At 40.3% G+C, this 12,095-nt stretch overlaps 1 protein-coding gene across 7 annotated transcripts in view; it reads right to left on the bottom strand.

Moving 5' to 3' along the window:
- Window positions 1-10,479, bottom strand: part of COBL (cordon-bleu WH2 repeat protein) — a 345,422-nt gene extending 334,943 nt beyond the window's left edge. For 5 of the 7 annotated variants that reach the window (XM_027837119.1, XM_027837125.1, XM_027837123.1 and 2 more), the window contains exon 1: window positions 6,236-6,305. In XM_027837119.1, coding sequence (XP_027692920.1) covers window positions 6,236-6,276 — 41 coding nt within the window. In that variant the 5' untranslated portion in view covers window positions 6,277-6,305. Of the gene's footprint in view, window positions 1-6,235; window positions 6,306-7,239; window positions 7,327-10,319 lie in introns of those variants that run through there. The other 2 variants (XM_027837120.1, XM_027837126.1) reach the window with 2 other exon arrangements.
- Window positions 10,480-12,095: the final 1,616 nt, after the last annotated feature.

Below are 12,095 nucleotides of genomic sequence, written 5' to 3'. Positions count from 1 at the left end.
TGAGTTAGAGACTAATGGAATTAGATGAAGTTAGGTGTGATTAATAATAAATTTTTTTAAAAAGGATTCTTTTCTTGCAAAAGACACCTACTCTTCTTTACAGTTAGAGGCAGATGGGACACCAAGAATTCAATGTTATTGGGGAATTCCATGGCACTTTGATATACTATTTTATAGGGTTCAGTAACTTTGAGGTCTTACTAAAACCTATGGAAATAAATCATGAAAACATGATTACCAACATGAACAGCCTGAAATATCTCCCTAAAATGATAAACTACATTTGAGGTAAAAGTTTTAGATCATGATAGAAGCATCAACTGAAATGGAAGATGAGGAAGACTAAGGTAAAGTTATACTGATGAGAACATCATTACTCAAAGTAAAAATGGAACATAACCTGCGTGAAATATTGTAGGAAAAAAAAGACAACAGAAGGAAGAAAATGGAAGACTGAAAATCGAAACTGAACAAAATTAACAGAAAATGAACAGGAAACGAACTAAACATGCAAAAAAGATACTTTAAAAATTAGTAAGAGCAAGGTTGTTATCACCCTAACAGCAAAATATAAAAACCAAATAGAATATGTAACATCCAATTTTGCTAGATATTAAGCACCTAGGAGTAAAGTATTGTAGTATTATAGTAGGAGCTGGAGACACAAAGAAAAAAGTGCAAAAATCCCTGCCCTCAAAAGGCTTAAAATCTGGGGTTGCAGGGAGATGTAGAGTGGTAGGAAAGATGAAGTATGTCCATAGAGATAAATAAATACCATGTAATACTGTAATTTCAAAAGGCGAGGAACAGAACCCCTGGAGGATAGAACAGGAAAGGCCTTGTATGGAAGGAAGTAGCTGAGGTGTGCCAGGAAGCTAGGGTTGGGGTTTTTTGTTGTTGCTGTTGTTTTTTTGTTTTTGTTTTTTTTTTCTGAGACAAAGATGAAGAGGAAGGAGTACATTCCTGACACGGAGAAGTAACCCTGTCTAAGCCAGAGACAGGAGATGAAATAACCAAGGACAGGCAACAGGCAAAAGGCCAGTCTGACAAGAGTGTCCGTGAAGGAAAACAAATAATGACATAAGACTGGATAGGTAGGTAGGAGCCAGACCGTAGAGAGCCATGATACCAGAGATTTCTAATCAACTATGGCACAATAAGAAGGTTACTTTATATCAATCAATAAACATCTATTAAATACCTACTAGATGTCAGGTATTGTGCTGTGCTGGATAGGTGTAGCGTATGATGTATTTTATCTTCTTTAGAACTGTTCTAAACAATAAATGGTTATTAAGCACTTATATATACTATATACAAAGATCAGTTACTGGGGAATAAAAAGAAAAAAATAAAATTCCTTATCCTCGTGGAACTTATATTCCACAGTTCATCAAAGAAGGCATTATCAAGTTGCCTAATTATTATAATGATTCTTTCCTTAAAAAAATCTGTGACAAAAATTTTAATTTTTTTTACCCTTCACTCCATTCAGTACTTCCAAGCTAAAGAAAAGAATGGCTCAATGAGCCTTTATTAAGCACCTACTGTGTTCCAGGCATTGTGCTTGGTGGTACAGGATAAAAAGGAAAAAAAAAATGCTTGTTGACTTGACTTGAAACAGTTCCTGCCCTCAGGGAGTTTGCATTTTAGGGAGATAACATGTACATAAAAAAGTATATATAGAATATACGCAAAATAAATCCTAGGTACTTTAAGGAGCAGTGGTTCAGAGCTAGGAGAATCAGTAAAAGTTTCTTGTACAAGGCGAGGTGTGAGAAAAATATGGAATTCTAAGGATCCTAAAGCACATTAATAAATACTTGTTGGTTGATTATCTTAGGAAAAGACCTGCTTATGATCTGGGACCTGAGCTCTGCTTGGCTCTGTGTGGCCTTGGGAAAATAATTTTGCTTCTCTGACCCCCAATTTCCTCATCAATGAAATGAAGATTGGATTAGCTGACCTCTGAGGTCCCTTCCAGCTCTAAATATGTGATCCTTTGTTTGGAATCTGACTATGAAGAGTAAATCTGCTCTAAGAAGAAAGACTCACAGGAAACTTCTGAATGCCAGAATTGCCAGGGGCAGGGGACGGTCAAAATTTTCTCCAAATCTCCATATGCATTTCTCATTGCATTCTAGTCTGTTCACCCTTGCACAATCATTGGAAAATCCAGAATGTTCTCAAAGAGATGTTTATGTAATGTCATTAGGCGTTCAAATACTGCATGGGCAGCAAAGGGCCCAACTTCTCAAGTCACATTTTTTAATATAGGGATAAGATTCATGGACCTCTTATATTCTTCACATCTAGCAACACCTGCATTTAATATTCACAAATTTATTGGAGTAAAGAAAATGTATTCAAAATGGCATCTTCCTTTAACTATAACAGTTATGTAACTAAATAAATGGCAGAAAGAAGAGGGGTAGAAAACAAAAACAACACAGCTAATTCAATCAATAAACGCTAGATCTTTTGAAAGAATGAAAGCATGTTATCCAACACACTGCCCCTGTAACCACAAAGCAAACAAATGTGGCTTTGAAACACTCAATTAGTTATTAGAATTATTATTGTTATACATAACTATGATTATTACTAGAATCATTCATGTTATATGGCTTTCACATACCCCTTTTTAAAGAAAAGTTAAACTTTTGTAGGTCTCTTTTTTCACTACAAAATAATCACAGGCTTTTTACATATACTCTAACATTAAAAACATAAGTCTACATAAGTTTATCAACCTGAAAATAGCATAATTTGAGTTTCAAAATGTCAGACTTGAGCAAAATCAAACTCATACTGAACATTCATTTACAATCCTTCAACAGTGTAGATTAAACTAGTGAATCCCTTCAAACATCCAGTCTGACCTCACCTCTCCCGAACTGTTTACTTACTTGAAAAAAATCAGTTTACACAGGGTGATCTCCCAGGTCCCATTTGGCTGATATCCCACATGTTTCTCTCTTGCTTATTACTTCATTAAACTGACCAGTTGTTTTATTTCACCAAATTCACCAGCTGTTATAGCATTTACATAGTCACAACCTGCTATACTGCACAGAAACCCACTTTCATGGTATAGAAAAAAAATTAAATAACTATTCTGGCAAACTACAAGCCTCCAGGAGCAACTTACACATGAGATATCCTGAAACAGCTGTTCTCAAACTTTTTGTAGTCAGGATCTCTTTACATTAAAAAAAACAACAACATCATTCAGGATCTCCTTCTCAAGAGCTTTGCATATATTAATAGTGTATTGAAAATTAAAACGTCTTAGTGTCATTATAAAAATGAGTTTGATCTCACGATCTAACCAGAAAGGGTCTCAAGTATCCTTGGGGGTCACCACACCACACTTTAAGGATCGCTGACCTACAAAGTAGACTCCGTACTAAATGGCCATTCCAGAAAATACTCCTGATTTCTTGACTATTACAACAGGTGATCTAAAAGCAATGCTTCCTAATATCCAAATATTTCCTAAATATCTCACAAATATATTTTATTAGTTTTCTTTGCTGCTAATTCAATAAAGTTTTGCAAAGGCAGAATACAGAAATTCAACTGTAAAACTCCATAAAGATGACCTTGAACCTTGCTAAGTCGTTTTTGTTCTTTTTTTTTTTTTTTAAGTAGTTCATCTTGTTCTTAAACAAGAATCTATCTAGGTATTTCCACTAAAGAAGTTATGTCATTTACCTTAATGAAATGTTTTATATATTGCCCAATTTCAAAATAATTGAAAACTACCTACTTTTTTAAACAAACACTAAAAATAATTTTCTTAATACAATAATCAAGTTCACGTCCCATTCCACCATTTAATTATCACGTAAACCCAGTTTCTTTTTGCAATCTAGTTATAAATTTCCTAAATTTAATAATTTTTTTTGCCCGATTTATGCTGTCTCTACACAAAGAAGTAACATCCTCCAGCAGTCCCTACCCATATATAGATTTGGAATTGGGAAAAATCAAGCAAATCAGTTGTCCCTACTGTGCAGAAAAACAAGAGTTAACTGATTTTCTTTTTAAACTTTCTATTTCACAGTTGAAATCTCAAGTAGAAAGAATTCTTCCCAAACCTACAGCAGTTGCTATCTTCTTTTCTTAAATAGCAAGCAACTAGTGAACAATGTTTTTAAAGTAATGAATAAAAGGACCCTAACTTCATTCCCACCATCAGCCAGAATTCAATACCTTGTCTATCTTTATAAAGTACTGTTAATTTAGACAAGCAATGGGTTCTCTCTACCTACATTAAAGGATTCTTTTCAGCAATTTTATTTATTTACTGACCTTTAATACATAAGAATTGAGGTCATCCCAACAAAACCAAAGTTTGCTCCGTTTAAAACAAACAATTCAATGTTTTCTTGACCTCTATTTATTGAGTATATTAAAACAAATAGGCTCACACCCTCAAAAGAGGGAGGGGAGAAAGAGTGGATAAGAGTTAAGAACAACCCTTATTTTCCTATCAAACCAACTCCAACAAACAAATCAGACAATTACAGTTGGGAATCTGACTGGGGGTGGACAGGCCAGAATCTCCCAACACTGGTAATTAATAACACTCCAAAAGAATTTCCAAATGGCTGTCATATTACATCTTGTATTTGTTGCCATTTAAATATTAAAAAAACATATTTTTGATCGACTAGTGGGGTACCTCCTACCACAGAAGTCTCTAGATTAGTTATTTCTTCAGACAACTTTTACGTATATGAATCTATGCTAAAAACCTATCGCATCTAGTTTTGCATTGAACTCTTAAGTCCTTAATATATGTATATATGTATGTAGGTATCTATTTAGAAAATGTTCTTCTTTATCCTTTCTTTTCATTTATTTAAAGGTAAAAAATGATTCTAGCAACTCATTGCTATTTCATCAAGGCATATTAAAACAATATATTTAAAGGTAATTTTGTTTTGTGTTTGCCTAGTTAATTTTAGTGTGCTCATTAAAAAGGATTTCCCACATTTTTTTCTTTATTTGGATTTGTCCAATCAAAGGGAATTATGTAAACACCACATAAGAGCACTGAAAAAAAAAATTCTTCTTAACATTCCAGAGCTCCAAAATTATTTGATTTGCTTCGCTGTCTCACTTTTTCCTGGCAAAAAGGAAAAGGAAAACTTTTGTCTCTGAAAACCCTTTTGAAAGACTAAGACAACAGCAGCAGCATATGGACCCTGATGAGTCAGTGGGGATAGTTGCAGGGAGAAAGAGATCTGCTGTCCCCCATTTCCCCATGTTCAAGTCCAGTTGCTAGTGTGCAAAACAGGCTGAAAGCATGGGCCCATTCCATAAGCAGGTGCACTCCCAATCCCCACCCACTCATTCCATTTCCAATACTCATAGCACATTTGCCCCCATCCAAGGGATTTCAGAAGTTCTAGGAGCACTGTAGTGAGGCTATGGTCCAAGAGGACATTTTGGGAGGAACAGTGAGTGAAACTGCTACTATTAGTAATCGTAATCATTATTAATTAGATTTGTGCAGGTAGAGCAGGTATATAAGACAGGTGAAAGTACAAAACTAAGCTAGGCAGGAGTCAAGGATGCAAGTTCCATTTAGAGTTAGCAAGCCACGGTAATGAGCTGGGAATTTTGAAGTTAGAGGAAAGGGGATTGCTTCCCTGGCATCCATTAGTCTTAGTACCACTGATTCTGGGTTTCCCCTCAAGTGTTCAAAGCTTCTTTCCATAGCCAAGAGTTGGGGAGGGGTGGGAGGGAAGAGAATGCAGGGGGAACGGTCGTTAGGCAAGGAGAATAAAAGCACACAGAACAATCTAAGTGTAGAGTGCAATTAGTAAGTGTTTGCTACAGACTACTACGAGGATAATTAGGTTGGGGCTGGGCTGCCTAAATCTCATTTAAAAAGAAAGCAACCCAACAAACTGCACTTAGTCTCAGGCCTGACACTGTTACCTGGGAAACGACCCCAGCATACAAAGTACACAAATACGCACCAAAGTCGACCCTCGCGCTTGGTGCTAAGTTAGGGTGAGAGGGACAAAGTGAATTACCCCCCCACACACACATACGCACATACTCTGGCCAAACCCCTTGGTTTGGGCAAGGAAGGCACCCTCCAGTGTATGTGTGCTTGTTTGCGCGCGGCGGGTGGGTGGGGGCAATTAAAACTCAAAGCAAGCGATTTAAGAATAAACTGAGTTGCGAGCTGGCTCACCCAGCTTCCTTGGCTTACCCGCTTGGGGGTTTGGCCCCGGAGGCCGGCAGGCTATCCATGGGTACGCTGCGAAGGGGAGGCGCTGCTCTGTTGGCCGCTGCGGCAGCCGCCGAGCGCCCAGACCCCGACGTGCAGCCCGCCCGCTGCGGCCCGGGCAGAGTCAGGGGCGCTCCCTCCTCTTTCTCCTCCTCCTCCTCCTCCTCCTCCTCCGGCTGCAGCCACAGCCAAAGCTAACGCCAACGCTAAAGTCAACGCCAACGCCGCCGCCTCCCTCCGCCTCCTCCTCCTCCTCCTCCTCCTTCATTCACTTTTTCCTAGCTGACCCATCGTCCTGCCACGCGGGGGCTAGAAGAGGACAAAAAAGAGAGCGAGAGAAAGAGAAAGAAGCCCCGGCTAGAGTCCAGCCTGCCTGGGAGGGGTCGCTACCCCAGCGCAGGGGGGAGGGGCTCTGAAGCGCAGGCTGCCGGGCTGCGGGTGTGCAAGGTGCTTTCAATTGGGAGTATACTTTTTAAGCGCCTGGAGGGGCACGAGGGAAGGCAGGGGCTGGGCTAGGAACTAGGTCCCAGACTCTTCACACGTACCCCCTACTCTGCCCCCATGCTTATTACTGCTACCTCGCATCCCACCCCCCAGAAAATTACTGCTATCCCACCTCTATGACAATTACTGTTCTCCCCCTAAAGACAGTTATTGCTTTGCGCGCCCCCATGATAATTACTGCTGTCCCCCCAACAATTACCGTTTTTGCGTTCCCCCTTTGACAATTACTGCTCTCTCCCCCTCCAATTATTGCTTTGCCCATTCCCCCCTCCACCTTGCTATTTACTGCTTTCAGTTCTTCCCCGCTTCCCCCTCCACACACCTTCAGGGGCAGCCTTAGAGGGTAAGTGCTGAGGTCCCAAACCTCCCTCCCCACCCCCACACATTCCATCACCACCAATCTGTACAATTTTAGCTCCACTCCTCCCCTACCCAATCGCAGGAGCCCACCTACACCACCCCTGCTCTCATGCAATAGGCACCTGAGTTTGCCCCGGGAGGAGCAGGGCAGACCTCCGCTCCCAGAGATTCTCCACCTGTTCGATATCTGCTCTTCTTTCTCCCCCAATCCCCCCAACCCCCGCTTCCGTCGCCTCTCCGGCACAACTTAGGCAGCGGCGAGTGGAGCAGGGAAATCGAGGCGGCCGTAGTAGAGCAGTTCGGCCATTTGATCCATGTGACTGCCCCCAAGCAGATCTACATAAACAGACCCGCTCTAACTCTCCTTGTGGCGGGGAGGGACAGAGGATAACCTGCCGTGGCACCTTTAAATCATTAACCCGTAGGCGACTCAAACATGCATGGATGGAAAGAGAGGAAACTAGGCTTCAGAAGTGGGGTGTTTGGTAGCCCAGGTGCAAGGGGTTACAATCGGGATCATCTGAGTTCTGTCCCAAAAGAGCAAACAGTCTCCCAGAGGTAGAGGCAAGGGGAGACAGAAAGCTTCGAGATAAGGTAGGTAGATCTTACAAGGGACTGCTTAAACTTGGGCCATACGCAGGGATGCACTTAACAAGTCTTTGTATCTGCCACATTGCTAAGACTTTGTCATCCTGATTTTGAATCTCTCAGCCTGGAGAAAATCCTTTGGGAATGGGGAGAGGTAACGTTTTTAGTGGCGACTACTGGAAAAATCTGCTACTGGCCTCTATTTCTACACCAATCCGAGCCTCAAGGTTAACTATCTCACACAGAGGAAATATACCTCACACAGGGCTGTCTCAGCACCTGACACGTCAGATCATATCATCCAATAAGTATCATGACTGCACTAAAGGAGGAGATGGTGGAGTAAAGGGCGAAGCCAAACAAATGCTTAATACAACAAGCAAAGTTATGCAGGACGTGGGATATTGATGTGTAAAAAGTAGTCAGGTTGGGAAATTGACATGTTTCAACATTCCAGGCTCACAAAATTCCCTTTTCCCCTGCCTGGCCTCCAGCCAGGGGAGTTTTGCAGAAAGCTTTTAAAAATTTTTTAAAAAAAGCTTTTGCAACCCAGACAGTGCTTTCTACCTGCTGTGCATCCCCAATATGTGCAGACCCTCATGTAAAGAAATTTTCCAGAAGAGGGAAGAATGGCACGGACAAAATGAGTGCTCAGCCTGAGACCCAAACCCTGGAACCAAAAGTATGCTGGCAAATGTTTAACAACCCACAGCAAAAGGAAAAAAAATGAATGCGTAACACTTTTAAGTATAATCGACATTATTAACAATTTCTCTATCGCTTTATTAAGTCTAGACAATGAACAAATGAAGCCCTGATTTGTCAACACTAAAAGTTTAACAATCAGCTCACACAAACTATGAGCTGACTGCTCGACACAATGGCCTGGAACCCAACACAAATATAAAAATGCTCGAACCACAGGAACACAGTGGAAACACCTTCACAGGAAGGTGAAGAAAATATGGAGGGAAATAGTGATATGAAAAGTATCACCTAGATTATTCAGATCTTACTCAAATAAATGGATAAATATATTTCCTTTGTGCAGTTATTGAAATTTCTCCAAGCACAGATCAGGGCAAATAAAACAAAATGTGAAAGCTTCTTTTTTTGTTAGAGGTTTTAACCTGAGGTCTATGAACTTTTAAAATATATATATTTGATAACTTTCAATGTAATTGCTTTCCTTTGTATTCCCATGCATTTTATTCATTTAAAAGCATTATTCTGATAAGGAATCCCTCTGCTTCACTAAATTGGCACAAAAAAGTTAACTCCTGATTTGAAATGTACTGCTTCTCACCTATTTAATGATTATTCCACAATTCAAATTTGCCTGCCTTGCAAGCTGAGGAAAGTTGTTCTTTTAGGGATGAATATTGATCATTGACATTTATATAACTTTAAGATTTAGTCTTCATAACCGCAATATAAATATATTATTTTCCCCATTGTATAGATGAGGAAACTGAGGCTTAGAAAAAAATAAGTGACAACTATATTCACATAGCTATAAAGTGTTTGAAGCAGGATTCAATCCAGATATTTCTCTACTCTGAGGTTAGTGATCTTTCCATTACACTATGACAAAAAAAAATGTCCTTTTCAGATACAGAGCTCTATTCTGTGTTCTCCTTTTCCCCACTTTCAACATTAAACTTGGAGAAATAGAGAATTAACTTCTTGGTGGCCTTAGTGAAATTTGACAGTGAGTAGATGGAACAAGTTATGTTTATCATTTAAATTGGTTGAAAACTCAGCTTACCTTGGGGGGGGGTAAGAAAGGGAGAAAGTGTCTCTGATTTGCATATATACACATATGTGTATATATATGTGTGTGTATATATATGTATGTGTATATATATATATACCTGCTTCTCTTCCTCAGGAGACTCATTTATTCCCATGGTAAGTAGATATATCTATTCAGAAGACACACAAATCTATGTCTCTGGCCATAGCATCCCTTCTGAACTCCAGACCTTTGTCCAACTATCTACTGAACATTTCTATCTGGGTGCCTGGTTGGCAACTCATACTCAGTATTTTAAGTAAAGAAGAGTCCTAGACAAAAACCATCTTCCTCTTAAAAATGTGTTTCCCCTTTTGGCTTTCTGTTCATAGCACCACAACTCTGATAGGCTGGAAAAAAAAGTCATCTTTGTCTCTTTTATTTCCACTACTCCTTGTTCTCCTTACCCTGTCTGATTTATTAAGTCCTGCAGAGTCTTACTCCCCAAAGTCCTTTCCTAGTCCCATTGCCACCATGCTAGACCAGTCCTTACCCCTTCCCTATTGCCAGTCTCCTAATTTTAAAGAGCTTTCAACCTCTCTAGCCCTTATTGAATCAGTGCTTCCCCACTGCTAGATTGCTCTTCTTAATTCATATATTTTTTTTCATGTTACTCCCTAGCTCAGAAACCTCTGTTGGCTTAACTTTGCCTACCAAATAAAGTTTAAATTCCTTGACCTTATATTTGAAGCCATCCACCATCTTGCCCCAATCTTCCTTTCCAGCCTTACTTACATCTCCTCTCATCTACTAGACAGCACCATCAAACTGAGCTGCTGGTTGGTTTCCTCATAATGCCATGCTGTCTTGCCTTCTTACCTTTGCTTACACCACTCCCGGTGCCTGGAATGCATGAAGGCAGCTGTAGTATAGCGGCAATAGTGCTGGTTATGGAATCACACAGAGGTTTAGATTGGATCCAGGTTCTGCTACTTGCTACCTGTGTGATGTTGGAGAAGTCATTTCAGTTCTTTAAGGCCTCAGTCTCTTCATCTGTAAAATGAGAGGTTGGTCTAGACAATCTGTAATGCCATTGCAGCTCTAAAGCTATGATCCTAGGATGCCCCGCCCCCCCAGTCTAACCTGTTGAAATCCTACCTATCACCTACCCATCTTTCAAGAGCCAGCTCAAATGCCATCTCCTCCATTTACCCTTTCCTCGAAATGCTCTCTCTTCTCTCTCTCTCTCCCTCTCCCTCTCTCCCTCTCTCCCCCTCTCCCTCTCCTGTTCTCTCCCTTCTCTCACTTTTATCATATTTTATATTATTTGCACATATTCCTTATATTTTATATTAGGTAATGAGCTTCTTGAAAGCAGAGATGGTATATTGATTGTTCTATCTCCCTCAGTATCTAGCACAATGCCTTGCACATAGTAAGAGCTGAATAATATTTGCAGAATAGTGACCCTGCTGTATTTACTATTAGAGCCTTATGCAATAAAAATGTAGACATTATCATCTTACACATAAACTGTGCATTGTAGCACATATGATAGTATAGAATACTTTATGCCAAGATATTTAGGGTATAGAGAGAGCTCTTTTGAATGAAGTTTTAGCCTGGAGTCAGGAAGTCCAGCCTAGGACAGATACTTGCTGTTTGGCCCTGGGCAAGTCATTTATATCCTCAATGTCCTCAGGCAATTCTCTAAACCTATAAATTGTAGAGAAGGTGCTGACCTGCACGGGTGAGGAAGTTTTCCATTAGTTTCCTATACCAACAAAATGACAGTTTCCATTCACGAAGAAAATGGATGCATGTATTAGATATGCCCCTCCTGAAAGATGTGACCTTGCTTCCATTAATCAAAAATATTGTCACATAGCTATATACCATTTACTTTTCCTGAATTGGCCATATCTACCCACTAGCACAACTTCTTAGATAACTGTGTGATAGGGCCCTGTAAGGAAGTGGTTAATTGTTAGGAATACATTCTCCTTCCTTTGAATGTACAGTGACTAAGTATCTGAAGGAATAGGAGCTGTCATTGGTGCTGAGGATGGGAGGGGGAAGCAACTTTAGGAAAATTCCTTTGCCCAGTCCTATCCTTCTCTCTCTCATTCCCCCTTATCAGTTCTCTGAATCAGCTTGGCTCAGTTTTCCTTCTTGGCAGCAGGGACTGTCTGTACTACAGCTCCCTGTGTTGCTCCATTCCAGCTGCCCTGCCCTCTCTCCTTCCATCCACCCATTGGGCCCTCCCCAGAAAGGGTATGCAGAAGGGCAGGATTTCAGGGAGGTGCCACACATGGAGTAGTACAGAGAAGAGAGGATTACAAGCAGCCACAATGGTCTAAGAGTCCAGTGGGAGAGAAGAAACAATCTGGAACAACATCCAGGGGGTTTCCTTGTCTCTTACTTTCCAGGGCTGCTGTTGTCTATTGCTCCAGCGACGAAGGAGTCAGGATTAGTGCCTCCCTATATAACCATTAAATCTGGAAACAAAGTAAATGTCACTTTTAGCTAGGTCAGTATTTCTCAGAAAGAATGAGGCTGAGGAGTATACACCAATTGCAATCTGAAAACATGTGCTAGTGATACTGTGATGCATGAATAGGAATGTACTGGGCTGGTCTGATGTAAGGGCTCTGA

The sequence above is a fragment of the Vombatus ursinus genome, unplaced genomic scaffold, assembly GCF_900497805.2.
Source record: "Vombatus ursinus unplaced genomic scaffold, bare-nosed wombat genome assembly UNPS02014820.1, whole genome shotgun sequence".
NCBI lineage: Eukaryota > Metazoa > Chordata > Mammalia > Diprotodontia > Vombatidae > Vombatus > Vombatus ursinus.
This window is presented reverse-complemented; position numbering and strand designations above follow the sequence as displayed.